The following is a 26,417-nucleotide window of genomic DNA, read 5'->3' as shown; positions in this document are numbered from 1 at the left end:
GTTCATACTTTAACTGTTACTAAGTAAAGTTGTATAATGAATTCATTCAGATTAGGAATACATTTTACAATTTCTTACCATGAAAAGAAGTACAAGTTTTGAATAGCTAATCAATAATGCAATATTTTCATGGAAAGGTCACCAAAATTTGTTACCTAAATAAACATCATTGAAAGCCTTTTTTTTTTTTTTTTAACTAAATGTATTTCTTGGTGTGGTAGTAATTGAGTAGTGCTAACCACCAGATAATAAAAGTTTGCCTAATTTCAATAAACAGCCTTCAAATTGTATTTTCTAGCTTTGGTTTTTCTATGTGACCCAGGAGCACAGATCAATCTGTGCTGAATAAAACATATCTAAATTCATGGTTCTTGTACTGTAAAATAAATCTTTAAATATCATTAAAAACAGAAACAAAAAATTTTCTTGAAACAGTAAATAAAAAATAATCTCTTGATGACAAGAAACCCACTTGAAATAAAAATGTGTTCTAAAGACAGCTGGTATTGGTATTAAAACTTTAATTAAAATAAAGTACAGAACAACGTTTCGACCTTCTTAGGTCATCTTCAGGTTAACAAAGAGAGTTTGCAACTGTTTGATAAATTTAAACTTATCAAAGTATCCAAAGAAATTTAAATCTCAGTTAGTTATTATAGTTTACACTAGAAGACATCTCCAAGTGGAAATAAGACTGAAATATGAATATATTTTAGTTGTAAGGTTTATTATTAAAAAACACTAAAATGTAAATAGAAACTAAGATTGTTTTATTAACTTCAGTTCCTTTTTCGATAAAACTCATCTTTAAACTTAGAAAAACATAAAGACGCAGAGAGCATATACCATGTATCACAGCATGTAAGTCGATTTTTGTTTAATGATAGAATGTTATTCGAAGAACCATAACTCATCTTGCACAATGAATATGAAAAAAAATAATTCTTCATTATTAGTGAATCTTTGATATTGAATGAATTGATCTATTCAGACACACCAAATAATACTCTTCAATCAGAGTCTTTGTGTTAAAATTCTAGGAAATTACTTTACAAAGGTCACAATAAGCATTCTAATTGTTATTTTGGTGTACTTGTTCAACAACTGAATGTAAAAATGCCTCCAAAATGTATGAGATATTAAACAAAGTTTATGATTCAAATTGTGAAATTTGCTGAAAAGGCAAACTGTGCTACGAATAGGAAATTCAGCATAAATGAAAAACTCATCCATGACTGTGAATACAAAGTAAAAATTCAGTCTCTCATGAATGAAGTTTGCTGCTTTGGGATGAAAAACTGGCTTCTGGCCTGAAATGGAAACAGATTATATGAAACTGGTTGACAAAAACCACACATCTAGTGTGATTTTAACAAGAAATCAGAACATGCTACAATCAAAGGCATGGGCCAAGAAAAGAAATATCTTTGAATTCACTGCTCATCAGGGTTGATATAATCATTTTATGAAGTAACACAACTTGGTCCATGACAGAATATAATGCCTGCCCAATAATGGTCCCATGGAGGAATGTGATGTTTATGAAGACTTGATAAAGCAAAGTGAATTCAATAAACTTTTGGGGATTTCAGATTCTCAAGATGAGGGCTTTGATAGATTTTAAATTTTGTTGCCAATACTTTTAAATAAATTGTATATGATCCTTCCTCTGTAAATATTTGTGTCTTTAGAAATATAGTGTATTGGCTTTCTGTATAATTTTGGGGGGTAGGCTTATATGATGGTGATCAGAAAATTACAGGAGTTTTTGGCATGGATTTGTGAGGAGGATCAACTTATATGTCACAATATATTACACTCAAACTGAACTTAATTTTTGTTGATATATCAAATATATTCAACAAATTTTGATAATTTATGACAATTCTTAAGTTTACTAACACACTCTATGGATCATATACAGTCTCAAAGACAAAATCAGCTTGCATTTGAAAATAAACAACTATATACAGATATAATTCTTTCCCTCATCTAACTATTCTATTTGTTGAACCAAACAGGAAGGGTAACTTTACTCCGCTGCTCACTAATGCTCCCTTGACCAACTTGTCAGATGTTTGGTAAGTGGTAAAATCTACGATTGTTTGAATTGGTGTTGCTTCCTTTAGACTCTGGAGTGGTGGCTCCAGGCAATTGTGGCAACAATGTCTGATGCTGACCATTCTAAAAAATAAAAAAGCTGTTAAACAGCTGTATTAATAAACTCGTAATAAATATAAATATATGTAATAACTGGCTTTTGCTGCTAGTTAAATACTAGTGTTACAACTGAAATGTTAATCTTCTTGAAATAGACCATTGCTGGTTCCAGACAAATTACAAACAACTATAGTAATAGTTTTATATTTTATTTAGTTATAGATGCTATGCAATAAGTAGAAAAATAGTAATAACTGCAGCAGACCACTAAAGGTTTTATTGACAAATTGTACCATGTAACAAAAAGTGTGAAACAATTGTCAATTAAAGATCCATTCAAGCATAACTTGAAAATGAAATGAGCAAATGAACTTTCACTCAGAATAAAGTTCTAAATTCGTTTTTTCCTGACTGGAGGGGTGTCATTCACAGTTTCTATTTCTTACAGTGAAAATACTTAACAAACTTTATGAAACTTAGAGATTATTAAAGAGTACTTAGTTTCAGATTAAAAAGAATTAGTTTTCATATAATTTTTTCATGTTGTGAAATTTCGAAAATTTTGTTTAGACAATTCACTAAAAAACATTAAAAATATTTTCTTCTGCTTTAGAATTTCATTTTTTTAAAATCATTATCAGAAAATTCTATTTTATGTAGCCATTCAGTTTGAACTGATTGATATTGATTAACATTTCTGGCTATAAACTGTTAAAAAACATCTCACAAACTGACAACAAATTATTAGTAACTAGTCTTTCAAAAATGCATCAGATTAGGCTAGATAACAATATTTTTGATTGAGATCAATTTATATCTAACAAATATAGTTTATTTTTAAAAACAATACATTATTTTATTCATATGTATTATTTCAATATAATAAACGTAACAATAATATTCAATACAAAGGAATTTGAGTCATCAAAATATTTCAAATTTCCTTATTATACTCATTAAACCTAATTAAGTTTAACTGATGTCTTGCCTTAGAAGAAAATATGTAATTTAACAACAGAACATTTTCAGGAAATACAGAAACATCTAAAGAAACTATTAAAATATTCCAGATCTAGAGTTTGTTTCCAAGTTTTCTACACTTTATCAGAAATTGCATGGTCAGGTTTTCCAATGGGCCACTTTAAAAAAAGTATTTTTTAAAATCCTCTTCAAAAATATAGAGAAAATTGTGTTTCACAACTCATAAGAGCTAAATATATATATATAATTTATATATGATTAATAATAAATGTTAATTTCCATACCCATTTCCATGAAGATATTCATTAGTCTATGTGTAGTTTTTACCATATAAGTTCTGATAATGAAGTGTGAATTATTACTTTTACTTAAAGTTTTATAAGCAGGTATTCACTTGACACCTGAAAGGCACTCACTACTCATAATAATCAAACCTGAAATCTACAGAAGAGGTAAGTATTCTGCTAGTTCTAAACATTTAGTATAAACTAGAAAAAAATCATATTATCAAATCCAAGGTTCTTCTTACCTTGCTCTGAAATTTACTCATTTTTTTGCCATAGAATAGCATCTCATAGAATGACTCTGCCTGAATTTTCCAAATACTAACTTTAAGCTCATAGCTTCATCATTTCTTCACTGATTTGAGATCTAATTACAGTTTAGAACTCAATAGGTTAAACCCTTTCAATTGATGCATTTGACCATTGCCAAGGTCTCATAGATGAATTTACTTTAACCTTGCCTAAAACAATTTGAATTTAAGGGTAGGCTGGTAGAGATCCTGATGTGTAATCAAATCAAATCTGGTATATGCACACCCTATACTTGAGGCACAAAAATGTAGCCATTAACAAGGAAAAGAAAGATCTCATAGATTAACTTACTTCAATTCTACCTGAAAGAAATTCAAGTGCTGCAGCTATTAAGGATTCACTCTTATTTCAATTTTACAAAATTCAGTTTTAAAGCTCAGTCACAAGTTATTTTAACTTTCCACTGGTAATTATTTCAACTAAAATCTAGGAAGATTAATGTATAATATTCACACATAATATTTCTATTCATATTCTCAATAAACTTAAATGTCAAAAAGATAAACATAAATACCTTAGATTTTTCTCTTTTCTGCCTCATCTGATTGTCTTCTGTTTCAAATTCTGATATTTTAACTTGACTTAAATAAGGATGCTTAAGTAGTTGTTCACAAGTAAACCTTTTCTGAGGATCTTTGTCCACACATTTCTAAATAGATACATAAATTTACCTTCAAATTCTACATATTAAAAATACAACTTCCAATACATATATCCAGACAATGTATCTTGCTAGCAAGTTTCTTGCAATTCTATTTCCATGGTTTGTGAAAAAGCAAATTATACATATAATACAGTTAATTAATATGAAATTAATAAAACAGAAGGAATATCATTACTTTTTATACTCATTTTATTCTATTTGTGAAGCTGATGTCCTGGGAATGAATAAAATAATGAACATCAATCTGTTTCTGTTATAAAAATAATATAATCCTAAATCTAAAACTTTTAGAGACTGTTTTTGTTTTGGCATGTTCTTTTAATTGGGCAAGCAGCTTATGTTATGTGATAAAGACTTTAACAAAATTCATCAAAGTAGAAGAGTTTCTGATTTTTTTTTTAATTATAGAATTACAGTTATGACAGAAAGTGTTTGTACCACTGAGTCGTGAGTAGCTTTTCCTCATAACTTAAAAAGTATCATGATTAGGATAATGAAATTAGAGCATATTATAAATATTATATTAACACACATCTACATAAATTTTTATGTAAGTTGAATGACAAATAATCTGTTTATAAACAAATAACCACACATAAAAGGGGCAGAAAGTGTTCGTGCATCCACTTTAATTGTCAGTTGTGTAGCCTTTTAGGTGAATTACTTGGTACAATCTCTCCTCATAGCCTTCCATGATTGTTTGACAGTACTCGACTGGTATTTTCTTCCATTCTTCTTTACAGAAGGCCTCCAACTCTTGCAAGTTTTTCGGATGATGCCAACGAACCCTGGTCTTCAACTCATGCCAAACATTTTCAATTGGGTTGAGATCAGGTGGCTGTGATGACCACACCAGAAAGCTTATATGGTTCCTCTGCAACCAGGATTGCACATATTTCGATGTGCTTAGGGTCACTGTCATGCTGGAAGATCCAACGACGCCAAAGCCTCAAGTTCCGAGCATCATTCTTAGTATAAGTGCCTAATATATCAATGTACTCTTCTTTTTTCATGATTCCGTTGTTGTGGTGAAGGCTGCCTACACCAGAAGAGCTGGAGTTCAACGAGGACAGTATGCTTTGAACCCAGAAGAGCGTAACATGTTCGTAACTGTTTGAGGTGCTTACTTCAACCCCAGTTTCCCTTACCAGTTTCTGAATGTCATTATGTGTTAAACAAGGGTTCCTACTAACTTCTCTGAGAACCTTCCTCTTGGTTCTCTCTGGAATTTTGGTGGGACATCCGGAACGAGGGAGTTTAGCAGTTGATCCTGTAAGCTTAAACATGGCAATTATGCTTTGAACAGTAGATTTCGACACATTAAGTTGTGTAGCAATACTGGAACGAGACACATGAGACTTGTATTTTACAATAATTCGGTTTCTTAAATCACTGGACAGTTGTTTCCTGTTCACAATGATGACCAAGCAGATAATGACGAAGACGGTGCTAAGTTGCTGGAAGTACATTTTTTGCTGGCTAAATTCCAATAATTATGAGCCCAGTGTCTAGTTCTGGAATGGTATAATGTAGTTTATTTGCCAAACTAAATAAAATTTTTATGGGAATATCAATTTTTTCACATGTTCTGAAATGTACAAACACTTTCTGCTCCTTCTATTTTTGGTATTTGTTTATAAACAGTTTATTTGTCGTTTAATTTACATAAACATTTATGTAGATGTGTATTAGCATAATATTTATAATATAATATACTTCTAGTAGTCTAATCGTGATACTTTTTACGTTATGAACAAAAAACCACTCGGGACGCAGGGGTATGAACACTTTCTGTTGTAACTGTAAATCTCAGGAAAATGCTCTGTGATCAAAGAGTAATTATAGGAGCATTTGTTGCAAAGTATAATTTCATAGATCTCTTTTAAGCACTGTATGCAAAATACATGACTAAATTAGTAGCTTAGAGTGAGTTAGTTCTACCATACAATCAACAGCATCACTGAACATACACATGGCCTCATACCTTCCTCCTCAAAAATTCTAAAATGGTAATTATTAAAAATATAATATGCTACAAACATAACATAATGTTTAAGCACAAGAAATCTATTGATCCATCTAGGTTGTCTCATACTCTAAACTAAACTAAAACTATGAAATAAAAAGAACTATCAAAACCAGTGGTTATAATTCAAATAGATAGAAAAATAAAATTGTCTCAATTCAAAATGACTCCTTCCCTGCCAAAATGTACATCTGTGTCCTTAGTCCTCCCAATTTCACTATTAAGTATGAAAAAAAGATGATGCAGTAACACTATCAATTCCCTTAAATATTTTAAACACCTCAACTGGTTGCTCTCTATGTCTTTTTACATTCTAGGAGTCCTCCTCTGAACCCTTTCCAATAATTTAATGTCCTTTCAAAAGTTAGGAGCTCGAGACTGAATATAATACTCCAAACTAGCCTAACCTGTGACCTGTACAATGAAATTACATCATCTTTAAATTGTATTCAATATTTCTGTATATAAAACCTTAAAATCCTATTTGTCCTACCATTAGCAATAGCACATTGTTTGAATGGCTTTAGAGACTAATCAACCATTACACAGAGATCCCTTTCTTTCATAGCAGTGTTGGCATTATTCACATCCAAATTATACTTAGAATTTAAATTATGATAACCCACATGCATTATCTTTCATTTATTACAATTAAAACCCATCTTCCATTTATTCATCCAACCTACTATATAGTCACTAAATCTTTTTGTAAAGCAGCACCACCCTCCTTACAGTCAGCAATACTCAAGATCTTAATATCGTCAGAAAACATAATTTATTGAACGTTCCATCATTTATGTCATTAATATAAATCAAAATGAGCTAAGGCCCTAAGACTGAGCACCTCTGATATTAATTCATTTGACTGAACTTCATATATAACAACCCTTAGCTTTCTTCCATCCAGCAACTCTCCTACCCAATTAGCTAACGCATCCCCATAGCTATAGAGAAAAGTTTTCTCACAAGACTTTTATGTGACACCTTGTAAAATGCTTTCTGAAAATCCAGATACACCAAATCTACACCCTTACCCACATCTACATAAGCAGTAACATTTTCAAATAGTGTCAAACCATTAACTATCCAATAAAATTCTAAACTTTGTTTAATGACTTTGGAAAGCATCTTTTATGATACTTTGAAAAACTTTTCTTGAGACCAATAATTACTACAATTACTGGGACAACTTTTATCACCTCTCTTGAAAAGATGAGTAACATTATCCAACTTCTAATCCCTTGCCATCTGCCCACTATTCAAGATTTCACAAAAATTGTAGCAGGTCACTCACATATCTAATCTTTAACCTCCTTCAGAATCCTTTGGGACATATTTGATTTAAAATACTTGTAATGACACTTAAATATTTTACTGTAGTATAAACATTAATTAATTTTGATTTGAAATGATGCTATGCAAGTTTGGCTTTTAACCTTAATCATACAGTTTATAATATTGCAGTCACTACTTGGTTTGAACCAGTAACTTTCAGATTGATCTGATCTAGAAAATAATGTAAAAAACAACAATAAGCTATAAAAGGAAGCTTAAAACCAGAGAAGATAAAATACTGTGTTAGCCAGAGTTCTGAGTTATGTGAAAAGATAATCCTATATATGGATAAATGTCATTAAATACTACTACTGATGAATCTGGAAAGTCATTTTCAAAAACAGAAATATAAACATTCCTACCTTTACAAAATCAAAACCACTGTCATCAATGCTTTTTGGGAGTTTGTGATCTAGGTTTTCCTAAAGACAAAAGAAGTTCATCCTTAACAATGTTCTTCTTAATGTATTTTCTTTTTCTTATCATTTAGAATAATTTGTAATTAGAGTACAAAAGTTTAGAAGACAATATCGATATAATCTTTGTTTGGCTGTTTTACTCTATAGTGTCCCCAGTTGGTGCATCCTGTCCCAAGAGAAATATTTAAACACTGAATTAAAAACATTACAGAACAAAATAGTTTGTTGTAATTCTCCCACACATGTTTTAATACTTCACGTTAATATTTAATCAATAACAATTTCTATTTGTTTAATTTTGTTATATAAAAATCTCTAAAAAAAATCAAATTGATTTTGAGTTGATTTCAGTGTTCCATGAACATGCTAGTGTATGTTTTTTCTGAGTATAATCCAGCATTCATAATCCCTTAGGAAGAAAACTGAAATAGTTTTTAACAAAATAACATTAAGTCTTGTAACTTCAATACAATTGTACTTTTATTAGTTTAGCCAATCACTATTTGTGATTTAATTGTCTATTTATCAGCTTTAAGAAATCTTAAGGTAGTGGCCTAAACATGTCATGAAAATTCCATGTAAGCCAATAAGACTTCCAGTTTAGTAGAGATCAGAACAAATTAATTAAAGCTTAACTTAATGATATGATGCTAGAATAAAAAATGTTTGTGAAGTACTTCTTCCACAATTACAATCCTGATTTTTTCTTAAAGCATATAAAAGATTTGTACTATTTAGTGCTTCATTTCAATTATGATGTTGCAGTAGGAAATGAAATTGTTTACTGAAAGAGATGAGGTAGGCTTCCACAGATTTTTTTTACACTTGACTATATCAAATTTTATTTCACCAACAAGATTGCTATTTATTAGGCTGTATTTACATTAGAACTTAATTAATACAATGGGTAAAGAAAACTACCAAAATAACATAAATATAACATGTATTAAAAAGGCTTTACTTTCATCATTAAATCTGATTAACAACTTAAAGGTAAAATAAAGTCAAATTGCTTATACTTTTGTCAAAGTAAAAAGTTATTTTTATTGTGCTAGTAATGATAAACACAATGAAAGTGCATACAATGTTTGTTTTTTCAACCAAAAGAAAGATAAAGTTTAGTTTTATAAAATAAAAATTGTATAAGGTTTTTTCACAAGAATATAAGAGCACATTAACAAAAATCATTAACTGAAATTTATAATAAAGAAAAACATGTTACTGTTTCTTAAAAAAAATACCACAATGAATTTTTTTAATATTTGAAACTATGAATTCCTAAAATATCACACAAAAATATTTTATTTGTAAAAAAAAACTTTATTATATGTAGAAAATTCAACTCAAGGTTCACAACATTTCATCCATTAGTTTTTACTTTGCAATAAAACACACCACACAAGAACTGCATTAATCTATTTGGACATCTCAGAGTTACAGATGTTTTGATATTTTCATTTTATGCAGAGCTTACTCAAAAAAAAAGTAAGTAAGATATTTTAGAACTTACTACAACCACTTCTGCATTTTCTTTAGCAAAGAGTGAGTTTAATGAAGAGCTCAGGATTATTTTTAATAAATTAAGCTAAAAGCTTTTTTCAAACAATCATATGAACTATTTTAGTCAGGGATTTAATAATGATGAAAAATATAAAAGATTTATTACATTAAGTTACTTAATTGAGCTCCCTATGTGAGATAATTCAAGTGATATTTAAAAGGAAACTTTTAAATTCAGTTGAATGTAATTAACTGACATAAATCTCCTTTCAATATCAAATTCTACTATCTCTACTTCTAACGATCATAATTCATACTTCATGCCATTAATAAATCCCAAAATTCTGCTTTTTAAAAAAGATCAGTAAAATATTGCTTATTTGATGCATTATGGGAAATGTCTTAAGAAACTACTTTGCAGTCCAATGTTATCTTTTGTGGTCACTAATTGTTAAAAGATGGAAGCAAAAGGTGCTGGAGAATAAGAAAGCATTAAGACAATTTTCCTAATTGTTCCATCACTTCAAAACAATCTACCACTAAATGGCTAAAATATATATATGTAATATACTAATGTTCAGCTTCCAACAAATTGAAAGAAAACTACATCTATGTAACAGGAAATTATATTCTATAACTGTTTGAAATTTCCTTATATTTTGAATACATGTCAAAATATAAATTAAAAAAGCTTGATCTGAACTAAAATTTACAAGTTATCATCCAGGAATTAAAGCAATGTTTCAATCTTTCCTTTCATAGAGCTTTAATCCAAGAAATATCAGCCCATTGCACAACCAATTCAGCTACTACAAATTAGGTTTCTTTCAGACTAAGTCCCATACTTTCTTTCAAAATTAACTGACACAGAGGCAATTAAATAAGATAAATAATAAACAAATAAGCTACAGTATAAAAAGTTCTGAAATTTCATAGAAATGATCAAAAATTGTTTTCAGAGAAAACAATTAAACAGCCAATGTTTTCATTATACAATGAGAGCTATTATGCTCAATTATTTGTTTCTTAAAATATTTGTAACCCTTTCTTTGTAATTTCAGACTGTATTTATATTTGCTATAACACTGATTAGTTGAAATTTATCTAAATGCTATAGTGGCTTAAACTTACCCTAACTTCAGGTTCTGGTATGTTTACCCCAGCAAAAAAGTCATTTGATCTGAAAATCTGCATGTGTCTTGGAATTAAATCTCCTGTAAAATCAAACCAAATTCTTAACAATAACTCAAATGTATTTTCAAAATGACTTACTTCTGCCACAACACATATTACTTTTAATATTTTTCACCTACAAACACATTTGTTTATTGACAAGTTAAAGATATATTCAACATTACAAGATCTTAATATTGGTAACTCATCCTAAGATATATACCAGGTTCATTAACAGCAGGGATCAAAGTAATAGTTTTGTTTCATGACTGTCAACTAAATACAGATGAAAATTCCAACAATTTACATTATTTTTAAGAATAATCTTTCCTTGATATTAAGGTACCATTGTTGATGGTCAGGAAAATTTCTATAAAACTACCTCATCTAACAATTCAACAGAAAGACACTTACTCACAATAATACAGTAAAGAAGTCTATAATAAGATGCTTTCCCCTACAAAAGAATGCTGATATTTTGAGATTAAAATATAATTTAATTCACTGATGAATAAACCTCATACTTTGTAAAAAGGAAAAAGAAAAAAAGAGCTTCCTGTATTACCCATGCATCCAAAACCCTGATAAGATCAATTTTGTTTAAAATCATAACATTAAACTTCATTTAATTTTTGTTATACTGACTTTATAAACCATAGAACAGAATTTTGCTTTTTACATAAAATGTAAAAAAGCAATACACTTTTCAATAATTTCAAATTTGTTTTCATATTAGCCTTATAGTATTTTAATATAGAATATCACTCTCATAATTTCCTGTTGTAGACTGCCAGGTAAATATTTTTATTAACTCATCTTTCAGTTTACTTGTACAGTTACATGACTACTTCTGTATCATTAGTTGTAGCATTATGCTCACATTTTTTTCATTTAGTTATTACAAGAACAGTTGCACTGAAAAATGAAGCATTACTTATTTATACCTAAGGTCTTCCTGATCAGATAAAGTTGGTCCACATCTGACTTTCCAGGCCACAAAGCCTCTCCTCTCATTAGCTCTGCTGTAACACACCCAATAGCCCACACATCTACAGCTGGTCCATACTGCGTGTCTCCCACAAGCAATTCAGGAGCTCGATACCACCGAGTAGCTACATAGTCAGTATAGTTTTCACCAGGGCCTACAACAAAAAATAATGATAATTTTAGTATATGAAATTGAATATTAAGTTTTGTGAAACAAGAAATATGTACAAGTTAAACACAACTATCCATTTTAATCAATTTCCTAAAACACAAGTAAAAGAAAAACTAAATCTTTATAAGCTACAGAAATTAACTTCATATGACCACTCATATGACAACACTTCTAGTGATTCAAGTACAATAACAAAAAATACAGAAAAACATGTCACATAATACAAAAATTTAACACAAGCCTTCTCTCTAATATTAAAACAATATTATATCAGGTCTTTACCATATTGAAACAAAGACACAGTGTGCTTTAACATAGTTTTTGTCTATGCTATATTTTCCATACAAATGCAAATAATATTGAACATTTACTGTGGTAACTATGATGTATCATATTTGCATTGTTAAAACAATGCAATATCCTAAAAATATATTTTTCATTGGATGCTATTTTTTTAGCTATTAGCAATGATTAGAAATGTTTATACTAGTTGTATGTCAGAAATTACACCAACTGTTAATATATAACAATATGCAAACAACTGATACCAAACTGACATTATTCACAATCTTACTCAGTGTCCTTGCAAAGCCAAAGTCACACAGTTTCACTATGCCATCTTTGGTTAAAAGAATGTTTTCAGGTTTGACATCACGATGTATACACTATAACAGATAAAAATAAATTAGAAAAGTCCATATAAGAAAAACCATTACAGAATTAGAAGTAATTATTTAAATTTCATATTCTGTGGAAATCTAATACATATTATCTCTTTTATCATCCAAGCATATCAGTGTTTGTAAAACTTCCAAACTTGGGCTCAGTGTCAAAGAACAACAATAAACCATCAAGAGAAGGTTTTGGGAGAATCGTACAATTACAACTCATAGTGAACCTGTGCCCTACGTTTAAAAAAAAAAAACACATTTGGTGGTCAAACGTTGCATGCAGTGTCTCTAGGAATTGATAATATGTTATTATATAGAAGGAACTTGAAAATGTAAGTACTATAAACAATATCAAACAATACTCTATAATTACACACAAAAAACTGATTTTGTTATCTGTTAATCACATTAGTTTCCTCCACAGTATCTTCATAAAATCTACTTCTTGTTTTGTTCTTTATTCATTTTATTATGTTTTCTTCAAATGTAAAAAGCTTTTCAACTTAATTTTGAAAGATCCTCATAAACTCATTTTCAATTATGGTGGAAGTAAAATCAGTGGATGAAATTCCCAGTATGGTCAGAATAAAGATGAGAACAGTCAAAATGCCAGTAAGACAAAAATGATTACACTTACATTGTGCTGGTGACAGAAGTTCACAGCTTGCAATGTCTGGTATATCAAACGTTTGGTCAATTGTTCTGGAACTCTAAATAAAAAATAAAATAATTAACATAAATTACCTTTACTAGTATTAAAATGCATTCTTTTTCATTAGCCTATTATTCTATTTAAATTCTAATTGTCAGATGTCTTGTATCATACATATAAAGTTATATGACATTTTAAATTGTGACTGACAATCCTGTTATATTATTTGTTCATGTCCTACTAATCTTCTTTCACATTTATTAATGCAATCTATTTATCTTTCAAAGTTCAATCAACACATGTAACTCTATCAATTAGTGCACACTACTGGAAATAAGATTGCACAGTAGCCACAAAAAATGATGAACTTTGTTTACTAACTATGGTTTTAATGTTTTTAACTTTTTAACCTTATATGTATGGATGGGAGTCAAAGTTTGCAGGTCACAACATTTTTACAGAGTTAAATTTAAAACTTAACAAAACAAGCTTATTATCAATTTATTCAATCAACCTAGCATCAACACATATTGTACAAGTTTTACTTTCTTAACTTCAAAAGGAAATATTTAAATACATTCTGAATCTTCATTTTTATGTATTACATGACGCTTGTTTGTTCCTAATTACCTGCTTAAAACATTCTTTCCATCCCTATTTCAGGTTGCAAGTTTTGATACAAATTACAGAATTATGGTATAGTTCTTGCTGAGCCATAATTAATTTTATAGCCTTCAATCATCTTGATTTACAGAAAAATAAACCAAAAAGTCAAACCTACATGCTACACCACATCACATACTATGAATAATTTTATCTGATGTTTGCTATTACATTATATATTACCAACAGAAAGAAAAAGACTTAAATTTACCAAATTGCTTACAATACTAACTCATTCTGATGACAGCCTTTAAATGAGTAAGGAATTATAATAAGCTATTATAATAGAAGTTGCAATGTATACATTCAAAACTCTGAAACTATCATGCTGATCACTCCTTACCACAAGTGGGTAATATTTATAACTAGACAGTATTTTTATAGTATAAGTAATAAATAAAACAGTAGAAATTTACATTAAAATGATATGTTTCAGATTTAACCAATAAAAATTACAAACAAAAAGAAGTAAGTTTCAAATATAAAACAAACAAAAGCCAAAGTTAAAAAAAAATTACTTGTTTATCTTTAGTAAAAATGTCATAAGTGTTGCAATGTAAAAGAAAGGTACTTTCATTGATAACTGCATCCACAAATAAATACTTCAATAAAATCTAATCTGTGATGATAGCTCATTTTTAAACTAATATTTAAATAAAATTATTTTTCTCATAGATAGTGAACATTATTGAATGTCAAGTATGAATACACTATTGTAGAACTGTTAAACAATTCCAGAAAAGGCCACAAGCCCATTAGTTTTCTACAGGAATTAACAGTCATACCAGCAGGAGAGCAGCAGCACAGCAATATGGCTGCAGGCGTGCAATGCTAAAAACTGGGTTTCGATATCTATGATGGGCAAAGCATAGATGGCCCATTGTTTAGCTTTGTGCTTCATTCAAAACAACAACCTGCAGGAAGGGGTTATTTCTGATAGTTATTTTAATGTCCTTATAGCTAAGTTAGAAAGCCAGTTAAATTACAATAGTTATAGGACATTGTATTCTTTATATGTATGATTTTGTGTTTTAAAACAAAGATTTGATATGCATAAAAATTTGGTAAAATATTAAAAACAATCTTACAAAAAACTAGATTTAATGCTAATTGTTTATCAAGACTTTCACATAATAGTACTAAATTTTATGTTATATTCTATATTTATTGTTCTAAAATCAACTAAAAATTAAAAACATATTATGTTAAATAAGACAATACAAATCAAAAACAAATTGAAATAAAATATTTCCCAACAAGGTACGCATGTAAGATGCACATGCATCACACAAGTCAATGTTTTACTTACTATAATTTGAAATGGTAACTTGCCAGGTGATTTTGCATTTTATTACATAGATTTAGTAGTTAGCCACATTTCAGAGTATCAAAACAATAAAAGTTAAAGAAAAGAGGTATAACTGTTACAAATCTCAGCTTGTTTAGGATATATAACTAATTTTCTGTTGTGATCTGTAGCCATTCTAGAAAGAAAAACGGTAATTTAGAATCATTTTGTATTTTGTGGTGATGAAAATGTTGGTTTAATCAATTGAATCTGTATAGTGTTAAGGCCAGTAGAAAAACAACAGATAAAATAACTTTTTTAAAAACTTTTGATAATCATTAAGGAGGTCTTACAGGTTATGCAAATGAAGTACAACACTGTAAGATTAACAAAAGAATTTTTATTCTTAACACAAAAATTACCTTATACTTGGACTAGCCTGAGTCAAACTTACTAAAACAAATATTGAGGCAAATCTTTACTAGAAATACTTTATTTAAAATTCTGATTTTTATGTATAACACATTTTTAATATTTACTAAAAGATGTATTAAGTAAATTTGGAATTGTAAAATTTATAGTAAATTAATTATCCAGTACAGGCCTGGGATAATGGACTAATCTCATGCATTGATAGTCTAAAAACACTGTTACTATACTTGTGAATTCCACAACCCTTTCTGATATGTCAGTATAGATATTATTTTTTGTCGATACACAGGTCTCTAAACTTAACATTTTACAACACTAAAAGTATATTTCCAATAGATACTTCACTCCTCTCACATATTAGTTTGTCCCAAAGTTTTACTCATCATTAGCTTCAAGGCTGACATTTATACATGCTTGTGCTGTGTTTTAACATACAACAACAAGGGTATGACTCACACTCCTAACTCCCTCTGTACTGATTGTTCAATTATCACTTTGAGAATAAGCAAGAACAGGTAAACTGGAAGTGGAAAGGATAGGTTGGAAGTATGAGGAGAGGTAAGTATCTGACAGAAATACATTTTCAGTGTTGAAAAATGATACCTGATATGATACCTTACCTCCTCATATATTAGTTAGAATAGCACATTGAAATGGCAGATGAATTGGTAAAAAAGTTATTTAGATGAACTTCCTTCAGAATGCACACAAAGGGAGAGCATAGAATGTGATACCTTATCCTTTGGAAAAGCAGAGACACATTCATGAGAGAATGCACCCCTTCTGCACTGGAATATATTCTTTGCCTGAAAGAAATATATATCTGTCACTAACATGAGTATAAAATGAACACTATTCAAAATCAGTTTACAGAACACAAATGTGACAAACGGTGTAGTAAGGTTATGGCATGTCAGACTGTATGTGGTAGGTAAATTAAAGTCTGAAACCAGGCAACATACATTGAGTGGAACTGGTCACACACATATTGGTCCACCACTCGAGAGGCTAAGAAGTGGTGAGTGGCAAAGACTCACACATTCCACAAGAAGAAAGAAAGCAAAAGTGCTTTCTGGAGCCCAGAGAAATGTAACACTTTAAGAAAGTGCAATGGGTGACAACAAAACCCAATTTTTAAAAGCAGGCCAATCACATTATTCACTTATGACTGGAAAGATGAGCAGGTACACCAACACTTCTTTACTCGTGGCAGTCTACGAACAGGTATAGTCTGAACCAACCCTATTTTAGTCAATAAGATACCACGAGGAAACTTCTTGCATTCTTATGGAACAACCCATCTCATCAGTGAGTGTTACAAACTCAAATGGTCACATGGTGCAAATTTTTTTTGAGTATACTCTGTCAGACACAACATGCCACATAGTTGGATCCTGATATTAAGAACAGGGTCCCAGTGAGGGTATGCAAGGAAGTAAAAATGAACTTACCCTGTCAGAGGCAGTAAGAATTATATAGAATAGTGATGAGAAGTCCATATCCCAGCAAATAAGAAAAGGCTAAATGATAAAAATAATGTGAGAAGAAAAGGAACAGTTGGTTGGCTGGCATTTTATGGCCCAAAGCAACTAGATGATCTGTGCCAAACAACCAGTAAAAAAATTAAAAGTAAAGAAAAATTATTAAAATACATAGAAAGGAATCACGTTAAAAGAAAGCAAAGCCCAATTTTTGAATTAAAAACTTAAATAGCATTAAAAAGGTCAATTTGTAAGGTGGACAGTGTCATCATCGTCAATAATAACGTCCAATGTCAGGGGTAAAGATTGGGACATAACATGTCTAAAATAGTGCTACTGTTGAAAGTCATAATGACAGTATGACAGTAAAATGTGGACTATTGTGACCCGAGTGTCACACAGACCAAACACTTGTGCATCAGTCCCAGGTAAAAGAAAACGATTAGTTAAAAAACTGTGACAAATGCAGAGTCTAGTTAGGACAACTTCTTCCTCATCCTTACGGAAACAAGATGGCAAAAGTTCAATAGAAGGTTTAATCTAAAAAAGCTTGTTTTCACATTGCTCACTCCAAGTCAACTGCCAACTGGCTTAGATCCAACCCTTGAATCCATGTATGGAACAAGCACAGCAATGATAGTGCCAGAGCAGACAGACTTAGCTGCAGTGTCAGTGAGCTCGTTCCTGCAAATATCAACGTGGCCTGGGATACAGAAAAACTGGATAGAAGTAGATGTTAAAGAGAAGTGGGCCAGCCAGTTTTAAATATTGGTGAGAACAAGGTTAGAACTAATGTGAAATGATTTCAGGGCTAGTAGAGAGCTAAGCGAGTTGGTATAAATAGTACAATTTGAGTACTGCTTAGCTTCTATGTGATCCAGGGCAAAAGAAATGGTGTAGAATTTGGCAGTGAACACAGAAACTGTAGAAGGGATTCTGTGCATAACTACTGAATCACGACAAACCATGTCAGAACCCACAGAGTCACCTGATTTTGAACCATCCATATAAATGGGAATGAAAGGATGGTTTGAAAAATGTTCAGGAAATAAAAGATGGTACTTTCAATCAGTTGTATTGTTTTTTGTTCAGATGAATCAAAGTAATGTCACCCTTTGGCATGGTTATAAGCTACGGTGGGATGGGTTGACCAGTGGATACAGCAATGTTATCCAAGAACAGGAAGGCCAAAAGAAACAATGGCAGATCATCTGTCCTGAAAAAGCATGGCTCACTGAAAAAGGAAAACACCATCCCAGGTGGGATGCTGTGGTAAGGATTGAAGTTTTGAAGTATACAGTAAAGACAGTTGCAAACAGCAGAGGTATAGAGATGGTTCATGAGACTCAGTGTACAAACTCTGGACTAGGGAAGTGCAGAAAGCCCCAGTGCAGAGAAGAGATAAAGTCCACAGGATTCAACATTTTCAAGGTAGATGTTCTGGCAGAGCCATAGACCAGAGACCAATAGTCCAGTTTCAATCAAATGATATCACGATAATACTTAGCATAGAACATTGATCCACTCCCCATGAGGTGGAAGAGAAGACACAGACGATGTTCAGTGACCCTGCACACTTGACTCATAGTTGCTTGCCAGCCACAACCTGATGCAGGGACCACGGGAAGCACAACTTCAACGACACAGAGTTTAGTATAAGGGTGATCACCCTGTTGGTGACAAAAATTCATGCAAACAGTTGTAGAGATAAAACTTAAAACTGTTTGCCGTAATCCACTTCAGTAAATGACTGAGAGCAGTCTGTAGCTGCTGCTCAATAAATCTCACTTTCGATGATTGACACGAGATGTGAAAATTGCCAACACAGAGCTTGTTTGCAACAGTAAGAGGGAGTTGTTCAGTGATGGTGTTAATCTTTATACTAAAAAGTATGGCACTGAAAACATAGCCCTGAGGGATTCCAAGTTCCTATAGAAAAGAATGGGAAAGTGTTGAACCCATAAAAACTTGGAATCACCTGGCCATTAAAACAATTTTAATAAAAATGGGCAAATGGACATGCAACTCATATAAATAAAGGTATTGCAAAATGTCATACCTCCCAGTAGTATCATAAGCCTTCTCAAGGTAAAAAAATACTGACACAAAATGTTGTCATTTGGGAAATGCTTCTCTGACTGACATTTCTATGTTGAATCAGGTGGTCTATGGTGTAGCACTGTCATTGGAACCTACACTGGGTGGGCAAGAAGAGGTTACTTGATTTGAGAAACCAAACAAGACGAGTATTAACCATCCTCTCTAAGGTCATCAAAGCAATTGGACAGTTGTTTGAAAAAATCTAGGGATCCTTCCCAGGCTTAGAGAAAGGTAGAACAATAGCCTGGCACCACATATCAGGAAAAATATTCTCCTGCCAGATCTTGTTAAGAATAACCAGAAGAATAGCAAGAGAAGTAGGAGAGAAATGGTGCAGCTTTTCATAGTGTATATCATCAGGTTTGACCAGTGTATTGCCAGACAAATGAAGGGCAACTTTGAGTTCCACCAGTGTAAAGGAACAATAACAGTCATAGAGATGATCAGTCCAAAAGGAAAGAGGTCATCGCTCTGCCTGAATCTTGATGGCTAAAAAGGAGGAGGACAAAGTAGAAGTGCTAGAATCCCAACAAAAGCTTTCACTGACAGTATCTGCAATGCTTTAGGCATCACAAACTTCCTGGCCATCAGAGAGAAAGACAGAAAGGGGGACAAAATTATACTGCCCACTGACCTCCCAAATCTTGTCCCATATGGCTTTCATGGTGGAAGTGATGCTGGTTGTGAAGTTAATGCAAGACTCCTTCTAGTGCTGATGTCTTACCTGCCAAGCATATGCACAGGGCTTCTGCAAATTGATGAGGTTCTAAAGTGTGGGATGCCTACAAAAAGTAGGCTTATTTTTGAGCCTTCCACATCATGTGGCAGGCAGGATTCCACCACAGATGAGGGTACTGTGGAAAATGTGTTGAGGTTTTAAGAATACACTGAGCAGCTGCCTAGATAATACAGTCAGTAACTGCTGCCATGCAGTTGTCTACCGATGGCTTACAAATGACAGCAGGATCAAGTTCCATGAGAGCAGTAAAAGAAGGCCAGTTGGCTTGACCACACTTCCATGGGGGCACACAAGTCGAGTGGCATTAACCATGGCCAGTCTCTCTAAAAATGACTAAACCCAGATCTAGTGGCTCACTGAAGAAGGAAAACACCATCCCAGGTGGGATGCTGTGGTAAGGATTGAAGTTTTGAAGCATACAGTAATGACAGTTGCAAAGAGCAGAGGTATATAGGTATGTTACTATTTAGTTGTAACACTGCCAAAGTAAGAGCCTCAAAGCTTGTGGTGAGTAATAAATTTCATCTTTATAGGGCAGGGAAAACTCAAGAAATACTTATATGTAAGCAGAAGTAAAGTATCATATTAGAAATACATCTGAGACTTCTTTTGACTGGTGACTGTAATCCCTTATCAGCTATTTTACATACATCAAGAATGAGCAAGTGTTGTTTTGCTGCATATAAAAATTAGTCTACACTCTTTACATCCAGCTGGCACAAAAACGTTTAAGTACTTGCCATCATGTGTACACTGTTTCATGGTATTTTTATCAATGTGTTTTCAGATACTGAATCAGTACCCTTCCTTTATTTGCATATTTAGCCAAGAATAATGCTTAATTTTAGAGCTTTATTTTTAACTTGGATGAACCCCTCAGTTCTTAGTTTATTTTGACAAATTACTTTTATAGTTCTTGATACACCATTTACAAAAAACAATTATCAAATATTTTAAAATTTTATTCTTAACAAACACAATTTTGCAGCAAAAGTAGGCTTATATTTAAAAACAAAAAACACATGTGTTTTGCAATATACAATCATAACTTGTAAGGAAGTACAGTGTTTGTATTATTTTATTTGAAACTTAAGAGAAGTAAATGAGATATGAATTATTAATTTTCCTCATTCTTTGCCAGATTTACTTTGAAGACTAAATACTTGAATCATGCTTAGAAGAGAAAAACAGCTTTAAGTCACACACAAGTCACAATATTTAATAAAGAGAAAGACAAATAAAACCACACAGCAGGTATACTAATTCAACAACATACAGATAATAAGGGTCCGTACAGCCATTCAAAGTTGTCTATGCACATACACTCTTGAAAAAAATTAAATTTTGAGCCCTTTATTTTTCACAACACCACTATTTCCCATCTTCAATTTATGTAATGTGCCACTCCTGTTATTTCCAGCAGCAACTCATTCCATCAGTTAATTACCCTATTTGAAAAATAAAACTGTCTTAACCAAAGACTAGCCTATTTTTTTCCAAATATTAATTATGTATTCTCTTGTTTTATCATCTTTGGAATACAGTACAAAGAAATCAGATGTCTTTATTTTGTTGATCCCCTAAATAATCTTAAAAACCTTAATAAGATCATATTTTACCCTTCTTTTCCCAATAGAAAATAAGTTAAGGTCATAACCTACTCCTATACAATAACCACTTCACCGTTAGAAACATCCTAGCAGCCCTCCTTGGAATTCTTTTCATTCAGTCAATATCCTTGCTTAGATAATACCAAAACTGTATACAGTATTCCTAGTAAGCCTACTAGTTATTTATAAAAAGATGTTTACATTTTTTGACTTGAAATCAATATATCTGTAAATAGACCCTAAATTTCTATCAGCTTTATTGTTAAAAACAGAACACTACTTCAATGGCTTAAGTGACTTAACAACCACTATATTTATCTTTAGTAACACTGTTGCATTCTAATCTATATAAAATGTATAATTTAAATGCATTACCTTGTAGTTAAAATCACCCAAGAATTTAATGCCATTAACAAGAGTTACTACTTACTAGTTTTATCCCTATAAATATCACTGGCATAAATAAGAAAAAAGCAAAGACCCAAACCCTGACACATTCCATTAATACTTTTTTGTTTTTTTTCTCATCTAATTACCCTATAATTCAATTAACTAGTGTTTTCTAAATGCATACTGGTGCAATTTTTTCAGTTGATTTTCTTTGTGGGCTTATAAAATCATTTTGAAACTCTAATTACACTAAATTCACAACTCTTCCATCATTCAGATAACAAGCAACATCTTGAGAAAAGTTACTAGGTTAGTTAAGTAAGATTTCCTTTCACTGAATCTATGGTGGGTTTCTTTTATGACATCATATTTCACAAAATGATTTTGCAAAACTTTGTTTATTACTCTCTGTGGAACCATTCCCATAAAAAAGTAAGATTAACTGGGTTATAATTTGCAGGGCAACACTTATCATCCCACTTTAAAAATAGGAGTAACCTTAACAACTCTCCAATCATTATGCATCTTCCCATTGTCTGTTGACATACCAATAATGAAACAAAGAAGCTCATAACTGAGCTTAAAACTACTTTTAAAATCTTTTACTTTCAATCTCTCAATCTTTCTACTTATCCCCATGATTCAAGCCAATTGCAGTATCTACCAATAAATATTTATGGCTGTGAGCATCTTACCTTCTAAAATAAAGGTAAAAACAGAAAAGAACATTTCAAAGCAGTTACTCACATTGTTCAAAATAAGCTTGGCAATTAGTGTTAAATATCCAATCCTCATGTCTTACCCTGAACATGCTTCAAAGACACCTTTCTCTTTGTTTTACTATTATAAGCCAAATGTTTCTCATAAGCCTTTTTGGATTTCATAGTTATTGTTTTTTAACCTAATCCCTAGCTTTCCTATAGTTCTATAAATGTTATCTCACTTCAGCTTTTGTAACCATACTCTCATTAGTGGTTAATAATAAATCTGCAACAGAACATTTCTACTTGACTCTGACTACATGTTACAAAATGACATCTTGAATAATTTTTGGAGTTCTCTGTTTCACTATACAAACCATATCAATGTATTAAAATTAAAGTACCCATAATTATTACTCCAGTATTATCAACAGTAACTCATAAACTTTCTCACTGACACCATCTTTCTCAACAAGATATCAACTGCCAGTTAGAACTTTCTAACCTTAAAATTCACAATTGTAACACCCATAGAATTCACCTTTGCACAATAATTTTTATGTCATCTGTTCTGACACCTAAAACTATCCATCACATTTACAATCACCTCATCTCCTATTCTAAAATGACTACTACTATGAAATAACATACAATATGGAATTTCAAAATAATTCTCACTCTGAAAGTTCTCCAAATTTAACTAAATTTCAATAATGTTCATTATATTCTAGTCTGTTATTTTGTCTAAAGCCCTGAACTTATCCATTATATTCCTAATAATCCTAACAACAGAATAATACTAAATAAACCTGCACTTGAATTTACTATGCTTTTCTTTAAATTTGACAGTTACCTTTAAAAGTACTATTTAACTTATTATGTTCTAAATCTCCCTTTTATATTCTCCACATAGTCCTAATTGTCCTTTGTCAGACTTACTTTTCACATTACATATAGTAAGTTAAAATATATGTATGGGTGCATTGGGTTGAGGATTTCTCTACAGTAGGTGTCTGTGACAAATTGGTGATAAATTCAATGATAAATGGACAGCACATAATCTATTTGTTTTAAAATAATATAATCAAAACTAGTTAAACATACATATAATGATTCTTTACACTATGCATATCACAGTCATATCTTAAATACTATGCAGTTTTTTTCTTGTCAAAAATCCACTTAGACCAATTCAAATGCTTTAGAATTCAGTTGACAAGTTGAAATATTTTTCTCTCTTTTATCTTAAACACTATCAGTGTATAATTCACTTATTTCTTTTCTTCTTCCACTTTTTTTTCTTTTATTACAAGACTATTGGTGTATAATTTACTTATGATCTCTTGTGAGTTACCACAGTGTTATCCTGAACTTCAAATACTCCCCTGCTTTCTCATATTTAAGCCTACTTCCAAGTAATCATCTGCTTCTTGTCATAATCCAAACAGACAGGTTCAATCTTTAGTATGTAAATTCACTCTTACTCTTAAAATTGTCCCACATATCAAAACAACCCAACTATTGATAAATATTTTACTTAAGCTGTTAATTCTTCTAAGTAATTCACTCAAGCATCTAACATAATACAGTACTCACACAAGGACAACATGTCAATTTCTATCCAACAATATTTGAAAGACATTTTTAAGTAGTTCTTTTAATTTACAGCTTCCACTATCATTCAACCACACATGCACTAAGAAAAAAAAACATACTTCTTGATACCAGCAGATAAACTATAAATATGCTCTATAATGTCATGTACGAGGTCTGTTCAAAAAATACGTGGACTGACATCATAAAACAAAATGTACTTTATTTAGAAGTTTCAGGTCTGGGACCCTTTCAAAGTACTCTCCTCCCCAATGCACACACTTATCCCAACGGTGTTTCCACTTGTTGAAACAGTATTGGTACGCTTCTTTTGTAATGTCCTCCAGCTCCTTCGTCACATTTGCCTTAATCTCGGGAATCGTCTCAAATCTTCTTCCTTTCAAGGGTCTTTTGAGTTTGGGGAACAAGAAAAAATTGCAAGGAGCAAGGTCAGGTGAGTAAGGGGGTGGGGAAGAACAGTGATCGAGTGTTTGGCTAAAAACTCACGGGTTCTGAGGGCTGAATTTCGCAGCAACGCAGTGCATCTTCAATTTTTCGGTCAAAATCTCGTAACAAGATCCAACTGATATCCCACACTCTTCAGCACGCTCCTTGACAGTCAGACGTCGATTTGCCCGCACCAGGGTGTTGATTTTGTCGACGTGTGGGTCGTCAGTTGACGTGGAAGGACGTCCAGGACGCTCATCATCTTCAATGGACTGTCGACCATCCTTAAAACGTTCATCCCACTTGAATCATGCTGTACGCTTCATAGCAACATCACCGTAAGCCGTGTTAAGCATAGCAAAAGTTTCAGTCGCAGATTTTCCAAGTTTAACACAAAATTTCACAGCAAATTGTTGCTCCTTCAGGTCATTCATTCTGAAATCTGCCAAATGAAAAAATTGCACTTCACTTAAAACTGCGTAGCTAATACACAAATGAAGATATCTGCAATCGGGAAATGGCATCGTAATCAGCTGATCTGTGCGAACCTAGCGACACCAAGCGGATTCCCCTGGAACCAACTGGAGCTGCGAAATTCAAACAGTTCGCGAATTTTTCTAACAGCCCTCGTACTTTAGCACCTGGCAAGTAAATGCCAGTCCTAGTGTGTCTGTGCTCCACACTACATATAACTAACTCTATTTCCTGTCTTGTTTCCTTGATTTTTGCTTCTTATTTGCCATTTTGACCTTCTGACAGCAAAATTCTTCCCAAAGCTACTTCTTACTTATCTTTGAGTAATCAAAGTCTGGATATTTAAGAACATTGTATCTTTTTGAGCCTCTTAAAGGTTACAGTCAAATCTATAGTTTTCAAACATAATCCAATTTTGACATATATCACAGGGATTTTAGTTAGAAAATAGTTGTAAAAAGAATCCAAAATGGTTATTTACAGTTTTTAAAAGCATAGAAAGAGAGTAATTATATTTTACCAAGAAATGTTGCCCATAAATACTCATTTATATATCATCATATCAGTGTGTTTTCTTCACATATTGGGGCATAAAATTCCAACTTCCACTTTTGTTTCATGTAATTTATACTCATGATGGATCATTCAACAAATACTGAAGGAAATTAAATAACACTTGTTCACACAGTTGCCTTTACCAATCTTAATGTGCAGTTGAAAAATGAATGACATCATACTGAACATAAACTTTTATTCTACTTTTGTGACTTATCAGAATTGGGATTCTTATTTATATAAAGTATATCTCTCATTGTGTAATGAAAACTATTGAGAATATGGTCAATAACCATGTTAAAAAGAAAAAAATTAACCTTTGATCCCTGCTGAAATTTACAGCTAAATTCCACTTGTTGCTAGATGACAATACTTAAAAATCCATGTGTATGCATACAGTGCTCAACAAACAAATCACAATAGCATATTTTGATCACTTGCATAGTTGGAATAATCCAAAACAGTAATAACTAAAAATACTATTTTGAGTAGTTTATTATGTTTAATTTCATCATAATTTTGAATAACCAATTATAACCTAGTTAAATTTTTCACCAATACTGATACAGTTCATTACTAGTACCACAGCTACGATGTACGCCACATCT

The 26,417-nt window shown here is 31.6% G+C and overlaps 1 protein-coding gene across 16 annotated transcripts in view; it reads right to left on the bottom strand.

The window, feature by feature from the left end:
• Nucleotides 1-488: 488 nt before the first annotated feature.
• The window catches only part of LOC143255097 (cyclin-dependent kinase-like 1), an 84,413-nt gene continuing 58,484 nt past the window's right edge, over nucleotides 489-26,417 (bottom strand). For 14 of the 16 annotated variants that reach the window (XM_076510318.1, XM_076510303.1, XM_076510335.1 and 11 more), the window contains 7 exons: nucleotides 13,322-13,394; nucleotides 12,588-12,678; nucleotides 11,799-11,996; nucleotides 10,813-10,895; nucleotides 8,125-8,184; nucleotides 4,252-4,386; nucleotides 489-2,184 (listed from right to left, as the gene is read on the bottom strand). In XM_076510318.1, coding sequence (XP_076366433.1) covers nucleotides 2,071-2,184; nucleotides 4,252-4,386; nucleotides 8,125-8,184; nucleotides 10,813-10,895; nucleotides 11,799-11,996; nucleotides 12,588-12,678; nucleotides 13,322-13,394 — 754 coding nt within the window. In that variant the 3' untranslated portion in view covers nucleotides 489-2,070. Of the gene's footprint in view, nucleotides 2,201-4,251; nucleotides 4,387-8,124; nucleotides 8,185-10,812; nucleotides 10,896-11,798; nucleotides 11,997-12,587; nucleotides 12,679-13,321; nucleotides 13,395-26,417 lie in introns of all 16 variants that reach the window. The other 2 variants (XM_076510352.1, XM_076510363.1) reach the window with 1 other exon arrangement.

The sequence above is a fragment of the Tachypleus tridentatus genome, chromosome 1 (genome assembly GCF_004210375.1).
Source record: "Tachypleus tridentatus isolate NWPU-2018 chromosome 1, ASM421037v1, whole genome shotgun sequence".
NCBI lineage: Eukaryota > Metazoa > Arthropoda > Merostomata > Xiphosura > Limulidae > Tachypleus > Tachypleus tridentatus.
This window is presented reverse-complemented; position numbering and strand designations above follow the sequence as displayed.